Here is a 20,543-nt window from a genome sequence, read left to right on the forward strand (position 1 = left end):
GGCTACGACTCTCTTACGGATGGTGGTAGGCCAGACTTTGAAGGTGAGGCTGATCTGAGCATCTACTGTTCCTGTGTCAGGGAAGGGGATGCTGCTGGGTTCTCCCCACTCTTTGCAGCTTGCTTCCTCCAGAGATTTTGAAGCCCGGTCCCCACTTCTGCTCTTTCTGCCGCCTCTTCTCCAATAATAATGGGAATGCACATGCTTGTCTGGAAGCCCATGGCGTGCTGAAGGCAGGCTGCGGTTGCAAAAAGCAAGACCGAGTTCACTTTCTACCCTGAGTGTCTATAAGAGGCTCCTCACTCCCCTCCTTGTCAAGTAAACGTCATGAGACAGGAGCATTTCAATGCTTTGCACGGAACGTAGGGCAGAGCTGCTCACCCTGGAACGATTTTGCTCTTGCTGCTGAACGCGTGGGTCTCGATGATCTTGTCAGCTGCATGCAGGGTCAACCAGAGATGCCTGTCCCGGAGCCCTCCCGGCCAAAGGGAGACCTTTCAAGTAGGCTGTTGAAGTGTGAGCTCATTAGTGGTATCTGAAACGAATTAGTGTGTGTAGACACAGACAAAGCAACCACTCAGGAGTCTTTTCTGCTGTAGTGACCGGCCCAGCTTTCCCCAACATTGTGTTCTCTTGAAGTGTTGGGTTACGGCTCCCATCACCTCAAGCTGCCATCCAGGCTGGCCGTGGTTGCTGGTTACGCTAATCCGGAAAGCCTTTTGTGCTGCTATGTAACACAGAGAAAGAGAGAGGCAGTGAGAAAATGGAATGCAATCAAATGGTGTAGCTACGCAGTATATGTATAGGATTATTTCATATTTTCAATGAAATGGGATATGTATAGAACCTCTGAAACACATTGGGCCTACTAATAAATCTTCCAGCATCTGGAATTTACTCCCCTTTCCCTCCATGCTGTTAATCCTTTTGTCCAGCTTTTAATCCAGCACACCGAAAGGGAGCTTTGGGCTAGAACGTTGGACTATGATGAGGAGCTTTGGGTTCAGATCCCTGCCCCACCCCAAAACACGAAGGATGGACCATCACATGCACCTTCTTGGCTTTAACCTGCTTCACAGGGTTTGCGAGAGGGTAGATGCAGCTTGGCGTTGACATGACATGTTTGTTTCTCCCTCACAGTTGCGTCGCATGCAGGAGATGATCGCGCAGATGCAAGCCCAGATGAGGATGAAACCGGGTGACGAATGAGGGAATAGCCAAGCCGCTGACAGTAGGTGTGGTTTCGTGGGTCTTAGCTTTTGCATTGTTCTCTCCTCTCTCCCCGCAAAGCCAGAACGGTCCCCAAATTGGGGCACGCTTTCTGCACTAACCCGGAACAAAGACCATAAGCGAGTAGAAGAATGATAAAGCCAGCTGTGCCACATGCAACAGGAAAACAAAGCAGTACAATCAGATTGAATTCCAGCTTTCTGTAATAAATACATTTGTGTAAGGTGCCTTTGATGTTTGGAGCCAACATGCTGCTTCAGCAGCTTGGCAAGAATGAGTCATGCCTGCAGGCCCTGTTCTGGTTTCAAAGAAGTACACTTCTCATGTTTTCCCTAAACTTACTGCAAAGAAAAACATAGGAGTGCATGACATTTGCTGCTACTGTTTCTGGCTTATTTAAATTTTAAGGCATCGGCTTTGGTTTACTGGTCTGCTGGAATGTAACGCTCAAAGAAAAATGATTTATGTTCTACCTTATGACTGTGTGACAGCTGCCAGCATTCCAGGTATTAAACAGAGAGGATCTTTTGTTGCCTCCACTTGAACCTTCAGTTTTTCTTTTGGTAGCAGACATGAACTCCGCTCTTTCTTTTAACATAGTCACAGATAATGTAGTTTAGGGCAGACTGCTCATCAGAGTTCAGAATGCCATATACTACAACTTAACCATGAACTAGATCGCTTGGGCAGTTTACAAATGCTTGAGATCCCCCCACCCTGCAGAGTTTTGGTCTGATTATTGTAGTTCAACATTAACTGGACTTGTTGCAACTTACATAACCGCAGTGAAACCTATGCAATTTTCTCCTGATTGACAGGTAACCTAACAACTGAGACGTCTGTTCAAAATGATGTCTGTAAAATTGTGACTTTCATAGGACTCGGATTTCCTCGCGAGCTTTGAAAGAAGACGGAAAGTGTTTTTCATATGATCAGTGGAGGGCCAGCTGTACCGTAAGGCATAGGTAGGAAGCCACAGGAGGGAGCAGATTTTAGGTGCTATAAAGGGGAATTATTTTTAGTGATTTATTTGGTTGTACTTCTGCCAGGGAAGAGGAAAGGTGCTTATGGGATTTTCTGCCTCTTGGCTCAGAAGGCAGAGGCCTTTGGATTCTCTGGGCCAGTGGCCATCCTTTGTGCTTGGCCTGAGGCTGTGAAATGTTTCGGGTCAGCCAACCCTGCCAGGAAGTCATGGTTAGGGTTATCTTAGGCCATGTTACTCTCCTGAATGCATGAGCACCCAGCGACTGTCGCCTGCATTCCTCAGTGGGGGAAGTTTTATGTTACAGGGCTGAAGAACACCCAGCTGAAATATTTAAGACAAGGCAACTGATGCTGTGCGGCGACTCTTCACTGTGCACAGCAAGGTGCAGTGCCTGGAGGACTCCTTGCTGTGGCAGGACAGGATATAAATGGGGAACAGGTCAGATGGTGTCATAAGAATCCATAGCACTGGCTTAGAGTTAGCTTCCCGGGGCACAGTTCAGAATGATCCTTTTGACCTTTAAAATTCTTCACAGCTGGAAGGACCACCTGCCTGTCTTCATATGATTTACCTGTGCATTAATACAGAGATCTGTAACATTCAAATCTGCAAAACATTGATTAGACAGATGGGTGTCTGGTTACTGCTCTAGGCAGGGTTATACTGCTGTGGGTGGTGGTGGTGGTGGTTGTTAGTCGTGAAGTCGTGTCCGACCCATCGCGACCCCGTGGACAACCTTCCTCCAGGCCTTCCTGTCCTCCACCATCCCCCGGGGTCCACTCAAGCTCACACCAACTGCTTCAGTGACTCCATCTAGCCACCTCATTCTCTGCCATCCCCTAATTCTTTTGCCATCTATTGTTCCCAGCATTAGGCTCTTCTCCAGGGAGTCCTTCCTTCTCATTAGGTTGCCGAAGTATTTGAGTTTCATCTTCAGGATCTGGCCTTCTAAAGAGCAGTCGGGGTTGATCTCCTCTAGGACTGACCAGTGTGATCGCCTTGCGGTCCAAGGGACTCGCAGGAGTCTCCGCCAGCACCACAATTCAAAGGCCTCAACCCTTTGGCGCTCAGCCTTCCTTATGCTCCAGCTTTCACAGCCGTACACTGCAACTGGGAAAACCACAGCCTTGACTATACGCACTTTTGTTGGCAGGGTGATGTCTCTGCTTTTTAGTATGCTGTCTAGATTTGCCATAGCTTTCCTCCCCAGGAGCAAGCGTCTTTTAATTTCTTGGCTGCAGTCCCTGTCTGCGGTGGTCTTGGAGCCCAGGAAAATAAAATCTGTCACTACCTCCACTTGTTCCCCATCTATTTCCCAGGAAGTGAGAGGACCTGATGCCATGATCTTAGTTTTCTTAATGTTGAGTTTCAAGCCAACTTTTGTGCTCTCCTCCTGTATAAGAAGCAAACTTCGGAAACGATTCTTGCAGCCGTATAATTTCAGCTGGAATTGAAACTAGGGATGGATGACGGTGAGAAACTCAACCTGCTTGTGCCAAGATGGCTTTTAAACACCTTGCTGAGTTAAAGCTGAAACTGAACCAAGTTGGATTTCTTTGTCGTTCCTGTTTGTGCTTCTGCTTTTAAATTGCACAGTTTGGCTAAATTCTGGCAACAAATTGATCTAAAGTTCTGCAGCTTAAAAAATGCAAATCACAGCTTCAAATAAGGTAAAAAAAACAACAGGGTACTGCATGCAGACTCAACTTGTGTTGACAGAGTGGAATCTGGAGGGTTGAGCTGGGCCAGTCTACCAGATTTTGACTCCCCTGCAAAAACCTGGATTTCTTGAGTTATCTCTAAAGGGGAAAGAAGAGTTGGAGTTGGTCTCTTTTTCTTCCAGTCAGTGGAGTGGGCCCTATTTCCTATTTCATTCTGCTGTAGGCAGACAGAATGGCTGCTGTCAAGTGATCTTGGAGAAAGGAGTCTCTTGGAGAGAGGAGGCACTGGATAAAGGAGGCTTACAAGCTGGGAAGAATGGGAAAAATGTGGGACTTCAGTGCACGATCAAATCTGCCAGATCCTTTCTTGGACTAGCTTTTCACGGGTTTCTTTTGCAGCCTCCTTGTGTGGTAGAGAGATGATAGCAGAAATGATGATGGCATCTCTTGGACAGGGTTGCAGTGGCACCTTCCAACTGAGGATCAGTGCTCTCCCTGTGATTTATATGGCTCAGTCGCCTTTCCCCAGTTTGGCTTGGTCTGTGGCCATTTTGTTCTGAGCCAGCTGCTTCTGCAGTGAGAGCAGTACTAGAAATGGGTATGGGCGGGTTCTTCAGCATCGGTTGTTGTAAAGGCACTCTGGAAATGGGAGCTCAGCATCCGAACTTGACACAGTAGTCTTTGCACTGCACAGCAGCCTCCTGGCTGATCGATTTTCATGTCTTTCTCAACTCTGCATGCTTAACTTTCTTTTGGCAGTATACTCCCCTAAAACACTCCAAGCTTCTTCTGCATGCCCTTCCCTCCCTCTCCGGAATTGCCAAATTAGGCCAGTGGTTTATATGACTATAACTCACGGCATCAACATCTGTCTGTGTTGCAGAAACAGCTGCTGTAAAGTGATGGGACATCTATATGCTCCCCCCCCCTTTTTTTTTTTGGTGGAAATGAGCATGGATAGCACAAATCTGTTACCCTCCTACCCCGCCTTAAAAAAAAAAAACAACAAGAATACTCCCCAACTGCAAAACAGCCAAACATGGCCAAGCTTGGGTTGCCTTCCATTTCCTCAAGTCGTTTAGGATGACTTTTGTGATGGCTTTGGGACACTGACAATAATTTAAATTCTGGCAGATTGCAACAATGAACTCACCCCAGTTATCTGTCAGTGTTCCACCATAATGATATAGAAGTCTGCCCTGCCTCCGTGTGTGTGTGTGTGTGTGTGTGTGTGTGTGTGTGTGAGAGAGAGAGAGAGAGAGAGAGAGAGAGAGAGAGAGTCTTGACAGCTCCTTTTATATCATTTTTACCCCATTATCAAACCACTTGTGGTTTATGTTGTGTTAGTCATCTTCCTGATGAGGGCATTTTTACAAAGGGAGGATTGAACAGCAGCCGATTCCCTGCGATAAAAGATACATGGGCCTTTAAAAGAAAAATAAGTGTGGCGTTGCTGTAGTAACCAGACTTTAATCATGGTCTGATGCCAAAGTGATGTGATGAGCAAAGTCATGCCTGGAGCTGCTTCTGGAAGCTGGAATGTGAAGCTTAAGCAGAATTTTAGCCATTTTGGAGTGAACTGCCTTGCTTGTAGCCTGTGGGGTATTTTTCTAACCAAGGCCGCCCTGCTCCTCTCTTAGACCTTGCCTCCCTGGCCACGAGTCACGCCGGCCTGCCAGCTTCAGCGTGTCTCCGTTGGCCTTGCTGAGGCTCCCTGGCTGCTCGATCCGTCTTGCAGATTGGATAGGGTGGAACAAGGATCTGGCATGCTTTGGGCAGAAGTAACACTTGGTGGCTTTTCCGTTTTCCACGAGAGAAGTTCTTCTGCGTGTTGTATGACATCCTCCTTGAATGAGGGTATCGCATGTTTCCCGCGTGGGAAGGGGAGCATTTGCTGGCTTTGCTCACTTCCTTAGTCTGCCTCCTGTTTTCATCTTGCAGAGTTAGGTCTTCTGTCCATCGGACCCTCTCATTTTATTTTACTTTATTTTATTATTTTTCACAGCTCTGTGACACATCTGGCAGAGGGAAGGAATCACTGTGAAACTTGACCAAGGCTGTGCTGTGAGCACTCTGACTGGGTGGACTTTTCCATTAAACCCAGCACTCTAGCCACTGTTTTATTCATAGGGTGCTTATCCCACCTTCTTCTACAAGGCAGTTTTAACAGGCCAGATAAAGTCTTTAAGTTAAAAAATGCAATACACAAAGCAGCAGAGTGAGATAAAAACAGCAAACTCCACCAAAGAATCTCATTTGTTGTTTGCTGAATTCGTTTGAAAGCTTTCCACTGAGAGGCCATTACAGTAATAAATACCAAATAAAATAGAATTGGATAAAACCAACACAATTTAAAATACCAAAGTAGAACAGGATGAAATCATAATGTGCCTAATTAAATACAAATACAGTATGTTTAAAAAGAGTGCAGTTAGTCAAGTGAGCAAGTAGCACCAAAGGGGTGCTGAGAAAGGAAGGTCTTTGCCGGGTGCCTAAAACTCAGCCAAGTAAGAGCCTGGCGATTCTCAAGCGGTAACACATTCTGCAGTTGGGGTGTTGTCACAGAAAAGGACTCTTGAAAGTTTCAGAGAACAGGATACCTTTGGCCTGTTGTCTACACTAACAAATACGGTGCCAGGTAAACATCTCGGGAGGGGTGGGGGAACAGCCACCACAGAGAAAACTTGCCATTAGTTGCCTGCCTGGTCTCGGAGGATGGGCAATTGCACATAATCTCTTAATGTAGAACATTGGCAACTAATCCTTATTGAACTGTATCTTGAAAAGCAGGAAAGCATGAGCGTTTTTTGCAATGCTGTTTCTTCCATGGCTAATCAGGAGGTCAGAGTTTATTTTAAAAGGACCAAGAGATCCACAGTAAAAGTGGAGGTTTCATTCTAATTCCTTTCTTCTATTCGAATCCTCTCCTTGTCCCACTTTACCAGGGGAATAGCAGTAACCATGAAAACGGAGGGGTAACTATCCATTAGGCAAGGACATTTACAGAATGCTACATTCTCTCTGAATTCCCCCCTTTTATCTGAGTGCAACACTATTCCATGTCAGCTTACAGTATTATAAATTGCAAGGTCATAAGAACCTGTGTCTTGTATTAAAGAAGCAGGCAAGAATTTTGGATACTTAAAGAAAGCTAAATAAACGGTTACACCAGGTTTTTGTTTCAGCGGTATTTGGAAGGGAAACAACCTAATTTGCATGTCCAAAGCTAATGTGGGGTTTGGAGTATTGTTATCCTTCTGATCCTGGTTTGCTCCAAGACCTGTAATGAATTTTTGAACCTTAAAAACACACAGAATTAGTATAAAAATGCACCTACAATGCACAGAGATTTTCACACTGACTGCTTTCCCCCACACTGGCTAATACAGGAAGGGGATGGAACAGACGTCTGTATGGATACAGACCAAACACAGTCTGAATTTTCCATTTCTGCTGTACTCCAAGTACATATCACATGGCAGCTGGTGTGCAAAGAGTCCAGGTGTAATGTTCTGAAAATCCTGTCACTAGTGAAAAAAGATGCTGTGTCATTTAAAAGTACAATAACTGTTTCATATTATGCTAAAAGAGGATTTGGGCTCTATTTTTGTATTAAGCGTCTAATCCTTCGAAGTAAGAAAGAACACAGAGTTCATTTTGAGTGGAGCAAAAGCAAGTGATTGTCTTATGCAGTGTGATCCATTTTTGATGTGTCCTCACTGAGCCAGTGTTTTGAATACTTGTCAACATTTGGCACTCGGGGGCTTGTTCTATGAAATGTTCTTTCACAGTTTCCGTCCGTGGCCTCTTTCAGGGGCTTGGTAGGGGTGCATTTTTTCGCTGTCGCTTGCTGCATCATGGCATTTCCCAAAGCGTATTACCTGCTTTTGTAAACGCAAGGAAGGGAAACTCTGTGGAATGCTGGTATCCTTTGACATTCTTCCTGGGGCAGTGGGGAAGGCTGGGGGGACAGATCGTGTCATTCTTGTTCAGGAGAATGTGTTATGATGTAACTAGGGGCTCCCCATGGGGCCCCGTCCCCTGGAGGTCACTGGTTCCATACTTTATCCAAGATCTCCCCAGAACACCAACTTTCATGACTCAACCGATATATAGAAAGCAGGAGGTGGTCCTATTTTATATACCAGGTGTGTGGAATGAGATATGCCACTCTTAAATTTACTCAAGCAGCAGCATAGGTATTTAAAACTATATCCATCTATTTGGTCAATGCCCAGAACAAACAGTAACGTAATACTCTGCTCTACTCATGTCTGTTCACCTGTCTAAATTGACAAACACTGGTCCCTAATACCTTATAATCCATCCTACCTCTGATGGCTCCTTCCTTGACCTCTTGCTAATTCCAACTAACTTTCCTGCAGCTGCCAGCGAGATTCCATTCTGGTCTCGCCTGCCAATCTTTACACAGGTGTTTCCAGAGAGATGTTTCTCAGGTGTCACCTCTGACAGAGAAGAACTGTGTTATTATCACATTACATTTCATTTATACCCTGCCTTTTTCCCTTTTGTGAAGAATCCAGGGTGGCTGGCACCTCCGTTTTATCCTCATAACAACCCTGTGAGGTAGCTTGGGCTGAGAGGCTGTGACTTGGCTGAAGTCACCCCGTGAGCTTCATGCCAAGTGAGGACTAGAACCCAGATCTCCCAGGTCCTGAATCGACACGCCACCCACCAGACCGGCTCTCCCCCGTCTTGCAGATGTACAACATTCCTGTGAGGTCTGTTGGAGTTCAAGATGGTGACTGCCGCCAGGTGACTGAGTAGCCTTCGTGGCTGATTGGGAATTTGAACCTGGGTTTCTCCAGACCTAGTCCAGCACCCTAAGCCACTGCTCCACATGGGTCTTGAGAAGGGTGGGAGGGACCCATAAGCTCAGTGTCAGAGCACTCCTTTGCAGGCCGAATGCCCCAGGAACGCTAAGATCTTCAGTCGACAAAAAGAGACACCAGGCAAGGAGAACTGGAGAACTGCTGATCAGAGTTGAACACCCTGGGCCAGGTCTAGGGTGTTGCAACCCTTTTGGCTCAAGGCTTGAATTCCCTTTTGCAGAAGTTCAGCAGTGGGGCTCTTCCTGCCAGCAACTAAGCCTTCAGAGAGCTATTCCAAGCTTTCAGAAATAGAGGGAAAAACTGCTCAAAGCCAGGAACCACCAAAGGGTCCATAGCTGGGGAGACAGAAAGAAGGTGGGAACAGGAGAAGAGGACATGCTCACATGAGGAACCCTGGGAGTCCTCTGTTGGTCACCAGGCAGAGTGGAAGGTCCATGAGCTGGATGGATTTTTAGCTTGACCAAGGCAACTTCCTTTTCTGCACTGAGGATCTGAAGGCTCTGAATGGATCTACCTGGGAGTCCCAACGACAATTCACTGCTGAAGTGGGTGTGAAGCACGCGAGGGCTTTCTTCTGGACCTTTGTGCTAGCTGTTGAGATCTTGAAAGGGACCCCTCACATCTGGTGTTCTCCTGAAGACATGAGCTTGGTTTTCCGTAGATCTTAATACTGCCTCTGAGCTGAGCCCCTCAAATATTTTAGCATCTTCTGGTACTCTTACCTGGAGCGCTTTGCACTGTTTCCAGCACAGCTGCACAAACATATACGTGGTATGAAGTGGCTTAGGGCTAGAACTCTGCGAGAAGCAATGCACCCGCTGTTATAAAATGGCTTAAAGGATTTGTCTCAGATGTGGGTATTGGTAAATTCTTGGGAGTATCTGAAGAAACACAGCGCCCCTTTGTTTTTCGCTCCCTTCATTGCCCTGCGGTTTTTACAAGGCTTTGGTGCAAAGGCCGGGGGGGGGGGGGGGATATTCAGGTATTGGAGAAGCAACACTCAAAATGCTCACACTCAGGTGAGCACCTCTTGCTTCGGCCGTTCACACAGCTCTGTGTGAGCTGCCTTTGAAGATGCTTTAGCAGGAAGTATCAACTCATGGGGAACACGTCTGCTCAAGTGTTGGTTGGAACACCAGTGCCTAGATTGGGCCAGGCTTAAAGGCTGCCAGAGCCCTTCCAGGTCCAGTTTACAGTGTTGTCGCTAACCATTTACATCAGGGCTTTATGCCCGAGAAAATTTGGAGCAAAACTACACGAATGGCCTCCCTCACCCAAGATTGCCTGCCCCAATTTGATATTTCCCTTCGAAGCCTTACCCACACCTATCTGCGACAACAGCACAACAGCTGGGTCAGCGGCCACAGGAGCATCTCCCCCCCTCCCCGCAATAGTGTCACTTTGTGAAATCCGTTGGAAATTGGTGTATTTTGGGCCTTGTTATAATGGACCTCAGGAGCATTTGGTTTCTTCTCGCCATCTTCGGGTATTCCATTTGTCTAAGCATGGAGGGCTAGAAGACATTACTGCCACCTTTCGTGCCCATAAAGAGTGGAATCCAGAAAAGGGCTATTACATTGTCTCAGAGAGGATTTTATTGAGGTGAACCTGCTTTTGGCTTTAATTATGTCTTGGTTCTTAGTGCTTTACTGGGCTGGATGTGGAGGTGGTTTTTTGGGCATTATTGATGTTTTCTGAAGGTTGTTTTTTTCCCCATTTTTTATTTTTATTTTAGACAACCCCCCCAGAAATACGGTACATCGTAACAATAATAATATAACAAAAACACAATAATGAAAGGTAAATTTTTAAAACTAGTTTTTTTTTTTAATTTTTAGCCGAGAATGCACTGAGGTTTTATTGAGGTTTTATGGCACTGGGGTTTTATTGTATGGTTTATTTATTGATGATGTGAGCCGCCCCGAGGCTTATTGCGATGGGGTGGCATAGAAATGTTTTAAATAAATAAATAAATTAAAATAAATGAAAGTGCCCCCACCACCCTGGAGACCAATGCTACCACCATTCACGTACTATAACAATTAGTAATATATAATATACTTCAATTATTTCCATATCCCCTCCAGAAGTTCATATAATCTTGACTGGATTTACAGCCTTTACTTTCTATCAGTACTGCTTTTACAAAATCTTCCCATATTTCATTATATTTATTTGCTTTCATTAACTCTTTTAATTTTTATTTCTGTCATCAGTTTATCATTAATTACAATGTTCCATATTTCATTATACCATTCATGCCTTTGCAAAACCCAATTCTGTTTCCAATATTTAACTATCACTAGCCTAACTGCTATTATCTTTTCTGAAGGTTATTAATGTTTATGTTGTGCGTTGATTACCAAAGGCTTTCTTTTTAAGCGTGTTGCAAATGCTTTAATATATAATCAGAAAATGAAAACTGTGTAGCAGGGAGTTAAGGACCAAGTCTGGTTCAGCAGATATGGTTACACAAAGCTTGACAAAAGCTACATTTGAGTCATTTTAATGGTGCCCTTAATTGAGGAGCCTTGAACAAGGAATCTTTCTGCAATGGGGCATTTAAATTCTGATACATTCTGTGAAAGTCAGCGCCTTAGCTACTCTGGTTCCATCAGGGAGTAGGTGTGTATGAACCAGGCCTGCTGAACCAGTTTCAGAAGACCACCAATTCAATTTATGTTAAATAATTTGCCTTTTGAGCAAATTATCTCCAGGAAAGTTTGCAGCAGATTCATTCAACACAAAGCGATTAACTTTTGCTCAGTGGGCAAACCAGCAAAGAGAGATGTCTTTGAGATGTGATGCTTCTCCTTAGCAATGGTGGCATTCTTAGTGACTGTTGCTAGTAATTAGTGGATTTCGGAAGAGTGCTAACTTCATCTCAGTGTATTACCTGTGGAAGCGTGTCTGTCACTCCAGCTTCCTGTTGTCCAAAGACAACACCTCACAGGTAGATGAAATGCCATGGTGCTGGCCAGTGTGAAGAGCTAGCTACAGCTACTGGGTACAACTGCATGGTGGCAAATGTTCCACAAGGTTTATGATAAGGAACGGACTTCGACAAACCTTGGTTTTGCATGTGCATTTGAGCTTTCGTCTGCTTTCATGTAAAACAAAAGACAGCCCCATGTTCCGCCTGAACTCGAGGGAACTCTAGTTTCTTCTGGACAAGCAGCTCAGACAGAGATCTGACACCATGGCTTGATCTTTTTGTTCCGATGAGTTGAGTTAAAACAAAGCAGAGTTTTCTGAGTGCAGACATAACATGGAATTGCAATAATTTCTAGAGTTAAAGCCTTCACATTCCATTCTCCAAATGCGAAGAAGGGGGAGCACATTGTTTTCTGTGAGTGCAAGGACGGTCTTTTAATAGACAAACCTTGGAGAACAGACTGTGGTCCTAACATTTGCAGTTTCAACGACGTTGAAATGTTGAACGGAAGGACAGTGTACAGTTTGCATGCAGCAAATCACGAGCAGAACCCTTTGACGCCATTTTGGTGTTTTTGTGATTTTTTTTTTCCTTGCAAAGCAAAGTGTTTATCCTTAATACCTCAGGCAAGCTAGTTTGTGCCTGTAGAAGCCCAGGTTAATTTTATATTATTGTATCTCAGTGTATTTTTTGTATTTTTGTATTTAGTGGTAATTTATTGTGTTCTATTGTATTTCAATGTATCTTATTGTGTTGTAAGCCACCCCGAGGCTTCGGCAAGGGGCGGTATAGAAATGTAGTAATAATAATGATGATGATGATGATGATGATGATGATGATGATGTGGGAGACTGTTCATTTGGCCTTTAACTAGAATTGTTGTGGCAAGGGATTCTATGAGGGAGTGATGAATTATTACAAAAGCTAGAAAAGAAATCCTGATAGCCAGCTATGTATTGAATTCATTTAACAGTGCTACTTCTTAATGAGCAACTTGGTAGAATATGGCCTGACTTCTTATCTCCACAAATGGAAGGGCAAGTGGTTTGCTTTTTAAAATCTGAAACTTCAGAGAAGAGCCAGGAATATCTCCAGGGAACATCCTCGCCTCCATAGCTGCCTCCATGCTGTTACTTTTCTGATGGTTACTTGGTACTCTCATTGGATGCCTGGCCTACTTCCCTTGTTGGTATCTGCAGAATCAGAGTCCTGCTTTCCTGCTCTTCTGCTCTGCTTTACCTTGGGTTTTTTTTTTAACTAGGAGAGAGTGCCCAGCCTAGCACAACCGGCACTTTCTCAAAGGAACTGGAAGAACAGCACGCTGTTGTTGGATCTGAGTTTTGAGTTTGCCTCCAATAAAAAGCACATCTGCCCTAGAGCACATTTAGGTAGCATTTTTAAAAAAATCCTTCCAGCCAACCCGCAGCATCACCTTCTTAAGGTTGGCTTTCTTGGATTTGCAGTTCTTGGATGAAGCACGGGTGTGGGATTCAGCTGCAGTGTAATACCCAAACTATGTAAGTATCCCATGCAAACATCAGAGAGTCTTCTGATTGTTCAGAGTGATGGGGCTGCTTTTGAGTTTCCTGAGTGAGAAGGTGGCTTTGCTTGCATCATAAGACTGTGGCTTGAGATGGTTTCCCAACTGCGGAAAAAGCTCCTGCATTTGGTGAGAGGTGGTGTAGGCTATGGAAGCTGAGAAGCTGGGCTACAAATCGGGAAGTTCCTGGCTCACATCTTGCCTCGACCATGAGTTGCTATAAACTCACCTGTCCAATGTAGGGAATGCATTCTTTTTCCACAGCGCCAACTCCAGGTTTTCAAGGGCCTTGGGAAAGAGGGGCCCTCCTCCCTCGGTGAGGCTCCTTTCTCACTGCCTTTTCCTTTGTTCCTCCTGCCTTACTCCTGACCTGCTTGCTTGATGAGCAGAAAGCAAGTGTAAAGTAGCAATGCTCAGCCAGAGGCCCTCTGTGGCTAACCTTTTGCAACTTGTTTCCAACTCAACTGCCTGTTTGCACTATGCGGATAATACGACTGATCTAAATTACAAGGTGGTTGCTAAGATTATGGTCAGGCAGTGCTTTTTTTGTCATAGACCGCACCGGAATGGAGTTCCGGCACCTTTTTTTGACAGATTTTCCAAGTTTTAAAAGTAACTTTTGAAAATTTGATGTTTGGTCCACGTGGATTTGAATTGCCCTGTCGAGCATAGCAGGTTGGCGGCAAAGTCATTAAAACGGTGCATGCAGGCTGCTTGTGTGTCGAATCTGATGCATGCGTACTTCGTCCGCGCTGGTTGTGATGGCGCTGCTCAGCTTGGCTTGTGATTGGTCGTGTGGTTGTGCGCTGAGCTTACTGCAGGCGGCAACCGTTACGTTTCGTTACACAACTGACGTGTGGGTGTGTGTACAGCGATTGCTACGTACGAAAGGTAAATAATTTCATGAGTTCCGGCACCCTTTTTCTTACAAAAAAAAGCACTGTGGTTAGGTAATGTTTATTAGACTACAACTCCACATGGGAATTGTAGTATAACACCTGGAGGGCACCAGGTTGGGAAATGCTGGCTTAGAACATTTGAAAAACTGTTATATCAGCACATTAGCATGCTTGTCACTGGCTCAGATTGCCTGCTTTCTAATCTCTCTTCTGTGTTCCCTTGCTTTACAGCAGTTCCTTGGAGCTTGTAAAAATGGCTCAGTACTTTATTTGAACCCGAACCATGACACTAGTGAATACGAATGGGATCACGCATGGATGTACTACAAGATGGAGCCTAAAGTCTTGAAGACATATTGGAAAATAGCCTCTTCCTTTCTCTCCTTCAACATATACCTCTCCTTAATCATGTTGCTGATCCCCCTTGCTTCACCCTACACACTCAAACGTAAATGTGGGACCCATTCTCCTTACCTAATGTACGCTTTCTCTCTCATTGTTTTTATGCAAAAACTTAATATGCCGTTCTTTATGTAGTGGGCTTTGAAAGTATTTTGACGAACCATGTTTTTTCAGCTGGGATAATTCTTTATACTTTTGTACCTTTCTTACATACTAAAAGACTTGGTGAATCGTTTACCATAAATGTGTATCATTTGGACCTATTTGAGCTATAGTTTGTTTAGACCTAGCTGGAAACATTGCGTAGCTTGTGGCAGTCTTCTCTCACAGTTTGTTTTTCAACGCGTTTGTCTCTGCTTTGGCTCTCTGGGGTACAATTTTCTCTGGTGCTTTTAAAAAAGAACAATTAACGGTACGGTATACTAATGCTATATCATGTTAGTGATGGGAGAGGACCGGGCATCCTTTTACCCACAATGCCTTAAATCATGGAAATAGTCTTACATGCCAAATATCCTTAGAAGCCTCTAAAAAGATCCATCTTGAATTTTCAGAGATTAAATTAGCGGCAGTTTCTGTTGGAGCTGTTTTTTTCCCCGTTGGTTGAGAGAACAGTGATACATACTCAAAGTGTTTTATAATGTATCATGACACTAATTTTCCTTAGTTTTGTAATAAATGGGATAGACATGATTGAAATAGCGTGTTTCATCCTTTCATTTTGGATTGCTAATGGAATTGGTGAGGGGGATCTGTGCAGAATGTAGGTGCCACAAGAAAAGAAAGGGCATTTGTGTGTGGCATTTTGCTAGAGCAGTTAATATTTTCATGTAGGGCTGGAGGCCTTTTCCTGCACCAAACATCCATCTAAACCAGGATTGAATCAACTATGACCATCCAGATGTTGGACCCCACCAGTCCCAGGCATTATGGATAGTTGCTGGAGACGAGAGGAGTTGTAATCCAGAATCTGGAGCAGGTATAAGTTGCTCCAATCTAAACACACACAGATTAGTATTTTAAAAAATCCACATTTTCATCCAATCTTTCTGAAGTCATTCCTGCGTTCTTAAAAGGAAATTTAATTTAAATGTGCGCATGTATTGATAGACTTGGCTATAATAAAACTTCTCTAGGAGTCAAACAGGGATTATAAAAGGTACGAATGAATGACTCATGGTCAAGGGAAAAAAGATTAATTACAAACCAGGGTTCAGACTGACAGGAGCGCTCTAGCTATTGGGTGCTATAGAAATACGTAAGAAAAAGGAATGAATGAAAAAATGTTTTTTAAATTGTAATATAAGTTATTTTGGTGTCTGTAGAGAAACCAAGTGTACATTGTTTAGGGCAGAAAACTTTCTGAACATTTGCTTAGCAACTGTTGAAGTTCCACCTTGTTCCAGGTGAATCAAGGACTGGTTTATTTACTTGTATCCTTTCCTCCCATGTTGTATTGAATGAAATATTGATTGAACTGTTTCACTGGATGAAATACTCATTGCCACAACTACTGGTGATGCTGCTGCTTTACGGGCTTTAAAACAGAAGTATATTAACTTTCCCCAGCCTGGTACTCTCCCCTTAGGATTGGACTACAATTCCCAGCATTCTTCACGGGTCATGGTGGCTGGAGTTCCAGCCTAAACTTGCACACTGCTTTCAGCTTTCTGGATATGACTTGATTTCTAGAAATGGTTCTCTGATTCTGGCATGCTGTCTTTCATCCGTAGGCCGTCTCTTCCAAACAAGCTATTGCTTTTACATTTCAGATAGCAGATTGTAAAGCAGCACAGGAGTCTGATTATTAGATCGCTGAGCCTTTTATCGTGCGGTCGCTTAATGGTTTGCGGTTGTCTCGTCTTTTAAAATTGTGCAACTGAGAGAGCCATTACTAATTCTCTCTGCTTCCTTCCATATTGATTGAGGCAAACTGAGAATTTAAGGGGAGTCAAAACAGTTTTTGGAGATAGATGCATTCTCTCTCTCCCCTCCCCCCTCATATATATATATACATGAGGGTTTTTATATATATGTACATGAGAAAGAGAGAGTGTGTGTGTATTTATTTATTCGTGATGGGCCCGCTACCAATTTTACAAGCCTTTTCTCTTTGTTGTATTCTGGGGTGGGAGAGATTTTTTTATGCAGAAAACCTGAGAATAATGGCCATATTTCCAGTTTGAAATGACCATGTTGGATTATAACACCATCTGTTCCTGCACCAGTAGAAGTAGCTTGTGTTGATTTACCAGCCTCCAATGCCCCAAAATGGTTTTAACTATAGTCAGCTATCCAATGTTTCCCTTCCATAAGGTGTTCTCAGACCACCAGCACAGAAAAATGTATGACCACGGAAATGATTTCAAACATATTATGTGGGTACGTATGAAACTTCCTTATTCTGCATCAGACTTTCTGTCCGTTTAGACAAGTATTGGTCAGACAAAGGCCTTTCCAGACATCTGACCTGATTCTTCTAATTGAAGAATCCAGTGGTTGCACTTGGAACCTTCTCCAGTTATCTTATGACTGAGCTGTGAGCCCAGCACTAAATGGGAAGCTATGTTTATACTAGATCATGGAATGTGCCCATAAAACCTGATATTTGTTTGGCCTAACCAAAGGCAACTCTTCAAGTTCTCAGAGGTCTTTTTCGTTACCTGCTTCTTGGCTTTTTTGACCTGGTGGCCAACCCCAATCTAAGCCAATGCTGGCCAACTTTGCTACCTGATGGTACCCAAGATGTTGGCACTTGTAATAAGACCCACCGAACTTTGCCCCCAGCAAAGTGTGACTTGAAATATTCTACATCTGGAAAATCAAGGCAGCACTGGCAGTCTGACTCAGAACTTGGATGAAGGGGCTTCTTGTGAACTTATGCAGGTATGTTCTGTGCTTCTACTTGTGAAGACTTGCTCAAGTATATGTTACCAGAGTAGAGACAGCTTCCTCTCTTTGCTTCTGTCCACCACAGGGAATGGAACTCTTTTCTTTCAAGACAACAGAACAGAAGGGAATTCTGGGATGTCATGTGATTTCCCAGAATCTGATCTGACAATGTTTAAGTTGGGTCATGGATGCATAGGGTGGTAAAAATTCTGGACAACGTTGAAGGCATCAGATAAAAAGAACCACATTTTCTTGTATGAATAAAGACATTTGGTTTTGCTTTCATTTATTACTTTTCTGTACTGCCCAACAGCCAACGCTCTGGGTGGTTCCCAGAGATTAAAACCTTAAAGATAACGTAAAAGCCTTGTACATGCACATATTTTACATGGGGGCACATAAAGCAGTTTTAAATCAACAAGAAAAAATGAAGACCTGATTAAAGTCTTATCATATGCTGTCATATGCCTGAGAGGAGGTCTTCATCCAGTGTTGAAAAGAGAACAGAATTGGTGCCAGGAAGGCCCCATCAGGAGGATCAATCTCCCACGTTTTGGGGAAGAAGACCTGATGTTTATGTTGGGTACAGATCATTCCATTGTCTCCTTTCCATTCTTCCTTCTTTGAAGGCAATGTGTCCAAGCATCTGAACTGAATGCGAGTCCAGCCAGGTGTTCTGTATGATTATGGGCTCTCTCTCCTAAAGCATAACTCTTCTCCAATGGTGTGCTTGTGTTCTTCCTTAGATTAGAGACCAACATGACAGAAATACAGGAAATGGCCTTATATTGGGATAATTGAATCCAGCTTAATACTCTTACCTGTAGATTCTCCAGGACTTCAGGGTGTAGGTCTTCAGCTTTCCCTGAAGATCCTGGGGGGGGGGGGGGTTGACTCTGAGATATTTTGCATATTAAGCAGGTGTTTTATGAGTCATGGTCCGTCCTTTTCCTGTGTCTTCCTTCTTGCTAGGTGAATGTCGGACTGCAGCCTTAGACTCAGATTGATGTGATCTATGGTAATATATTGAGTTGGTACTGAAGGGTTCTTCGTTTTGAGTAGAATTGGAGGAGGAGGAATGAGACCTCACCTTTGTGCCATTTTCTAATCTCACTCTTCCTTCCCTGTCTTAAAGGTGTTGGAGTGGTGGCAGGGAGGGATTCAGGAAACTCTTCTGCCACGAAAGGCAGTCATTCCAGTCTCATTCCCGCTCTGCTTTATCCATACTTGACTTTTTAGCCTTGAAGAGGCAGTGACTGGGTTCAGATGATATTCAAGGAGTGACTATGGGTTGTCATCGAAATATGGGTTACCATGTCTAATGTACTGAGGTGAGCTGACCATGGCTTGTTAACCATGAACAACCCATGAAGAGAATCCATAGTTAATTGTTGGGTTGTGAACTTAGGGTGTTTGTGGCTTTAAAAAACCATGTGTTGTTAGCATGGCTAACACTTTTCAATTACCCATGGTTCAAGGGTGATTGTGTTGTCTGATTGGTGGTTAAGAGTGTTTTACTAGGACTGGGAAGAGCTGTGCTCTAGCTGTAACTCAGCCAGGAGGTTCACGGGGCAAAAATGGAGCACTCATTGACTCTCAGCATAACCCACCTCACAAGGGTGTTTTGAGGACAGAATAGAGAAGAAGAGGATCATGTACACTTCCTTGGGTTCCCTGGAGGAAATCTAGCTAACTCATTCCAATATGAATAAAGGAATATATCAAAAGAACACCCATCTGATTTAGATGCAATATACAGAGGTAAGCTAGAATACATTGTTTATATTATATTATGCCTTAAGGTAGAAGCAACAAATCTCTAAAAGCAGTAAAAATTCCAGTTGACATTCTGTGTTGTAATCTGTTTTTAAAACCCTTTTCTGGTATGCTCATGTTGCTCACGTGTTTTTCAATAGTCTAACATTTTGTATTTATACTGTATTGGGAAGGGAATACACACCCTGAAAGGCAGGCCAAAAAAGGGTACATAAAAATAAGTATCCTCCATCAGCCAAAATCTGCTTTTTGTAGCCTAACAAGACTAGCACTGAATCACGGCACATTTAGAAGGAGATGGCAAATGCAATTATTTGCAAACCCGCTTCCCTTAACTGATTTTGAAAAACACAGGAGCAGCTAAGGCATACGCTGGAGAGGGCTGGAAAGTGTGTTTAATTCGTACTGATTAGCATTGCTACACGGGGGCGGAATGGGAGAAACACTGAGCCTGCAGCTGAGCTTAAACCTGCCTCGCTCTCCTTCCGAAGCAGGTGGGACCAGACCGGCGCTTGCCCGGCCTTCCTGATCTGGGCTTGGGGGGGTGCTCGCTTAGGCGCGGCTCGAGGCTTCCCGGCTTCTGGGGGTTCCGGGGGCGACGGAGGCGCGCTCCCGCCTTTCCCCCATCCGCCTGTTGTGTTATTTTACCGTGATGGCTGGAAAGGGGGAAGGAGGATGGGTGGGTGGGGGTCTCCTCAAGCACGTGGGAGTGCTGCATGCTGGAAAGGATTTGGGGCGCGCGGATCGGCTGGTCCAGGGCGGGGCGCTGATTGGCTGCGGGGCGGGGGCGGGGGCGGGGCCAGGCCGCCTCCTGCTCCGCCTCCCCCCCTTTCCCCCCCCCCTCCCTCCCCCCCCCCCCCGGTTTCTATCTGTATTGCAGCAGCAGCTTTTGCTGACACGCGCGTGCGAGAGAGAGGGAGAGAGACAGAGACACAGACGGACAGACCGACCTGGGCAGGGAGGGGGCGGAGGGGCCCGGACCAGTCGCCTGGAGAGGAGGGCGGCTCGCGGCTGCAAGGAGCCTCATCCGGCGCCGTCCTCAGTGATCCGAAGCGGTTCCCTGGAGAAGAGGGCAAGATGAGCACAGGAATGCGGTACAAAAGCAAGCTGGTCAACCCAGGTGCGTTTCCCTGCGCGCATCTTTCGGGGGAGGCGCGCGCTTTGCATTGTTCCAGGCTTCTGATGGTCTCTCTTCTTTTCTTTTCTCCTCTTCCTCAATGCGCTCCTGGGCATCTCTCTCTGCTCCCGGATGGGTCGGCTCCCGTACAGAAGAAAAACAGGTAAGACTGAACCCCTTCCTTCCTTCCTTCCTTCCTTCCTTCCTTCCTTCCTTCCTTCCTTCCTTCCTTCCTTCCTTCCTTCCTTCCTTC

The 20,543-nt window shown here is 44.7% G+C and overlaps 2 protein-coding genes across 9 annotated transcripts in view; both read left to right on the forward strand.

Moving 5' to 3' along the window:
• The window catches only part of LOC123028675 (septin-2), a 56,470-nt gene extending 41,264 nt beyond the window's left edge, over positions 1–15,206 (forward strand). Inside the window, exons 12-14 of one of the 5 annotated variants that reach the window (XR_006415733.1) lie at positions 1,141–1,235; positions 2,049–2,195; positions 14,335–15,206. Coding sequence is in view for 3 of the 5 variants with exons in the window: in XM_044440832.1 (XP_044296767.1) it covers positions 1,141–1,209 (69 nt within the window). In the remaining 2 variants the exon portion in view is untranslated. The remainder of the gene's footprint in view (positions 1–1,140; positions 1,236–2,048; positions 2,196–14,334) is intronic. The other 4 variants (XR_006415732.1, XM_044440832.1, XM_044440831.1 and 1 more) reach the window with 4 other exon arrangements.
• Positions 15,207–17,923: 2,717 nt separating this feature from the next.
• The window catches only part of SEPTIN5 (septin 5), a 60,635-nt gene continuing 58,015 nt past the window's right edge, over positions 17,924–20,543 (forward strand). Inside the window, exons 1-2 of one of the 4 annotated variants that reach the window (XM_044440825.1) lie at positions 17,924–17,980; positions 20,443–20,453. In XM_044440825.1, the coding sequence (XP_044296760.1) occupies positions 17,968–17,980; positions 20,443–20,453 (24 nt within the window). In that variant the 5' untranslated portion in view covers positions 17,924–17,967. Of the gene's footprint in view, positions 17,981–20,081; positions 20,294–20,442; positions 20,454–20,543 lie in introns of those variants that run through there. The other 3 variants (XM_044440830.1, XM_044440823.1, XM_044440828.1) reach the window with 3 other exon arrangements.

This window comes from Varanus komodoensis, unplaced genomic scaffold (assembly GCF_004798865.1).
Source record: "Varanus komodoensis strain SLA01 unplaced genomic scaffold, ASM479886v1 scaffold38, whole genome shotgun sequence".
In the NCBI taxonomy this organism is placed as follows: domain Eukaryota; kingdom Metazoa; phylum Chordata; class Lepidosauria; order Squamata; family Varanidae; genus Varanus; species Varanus komodoensis.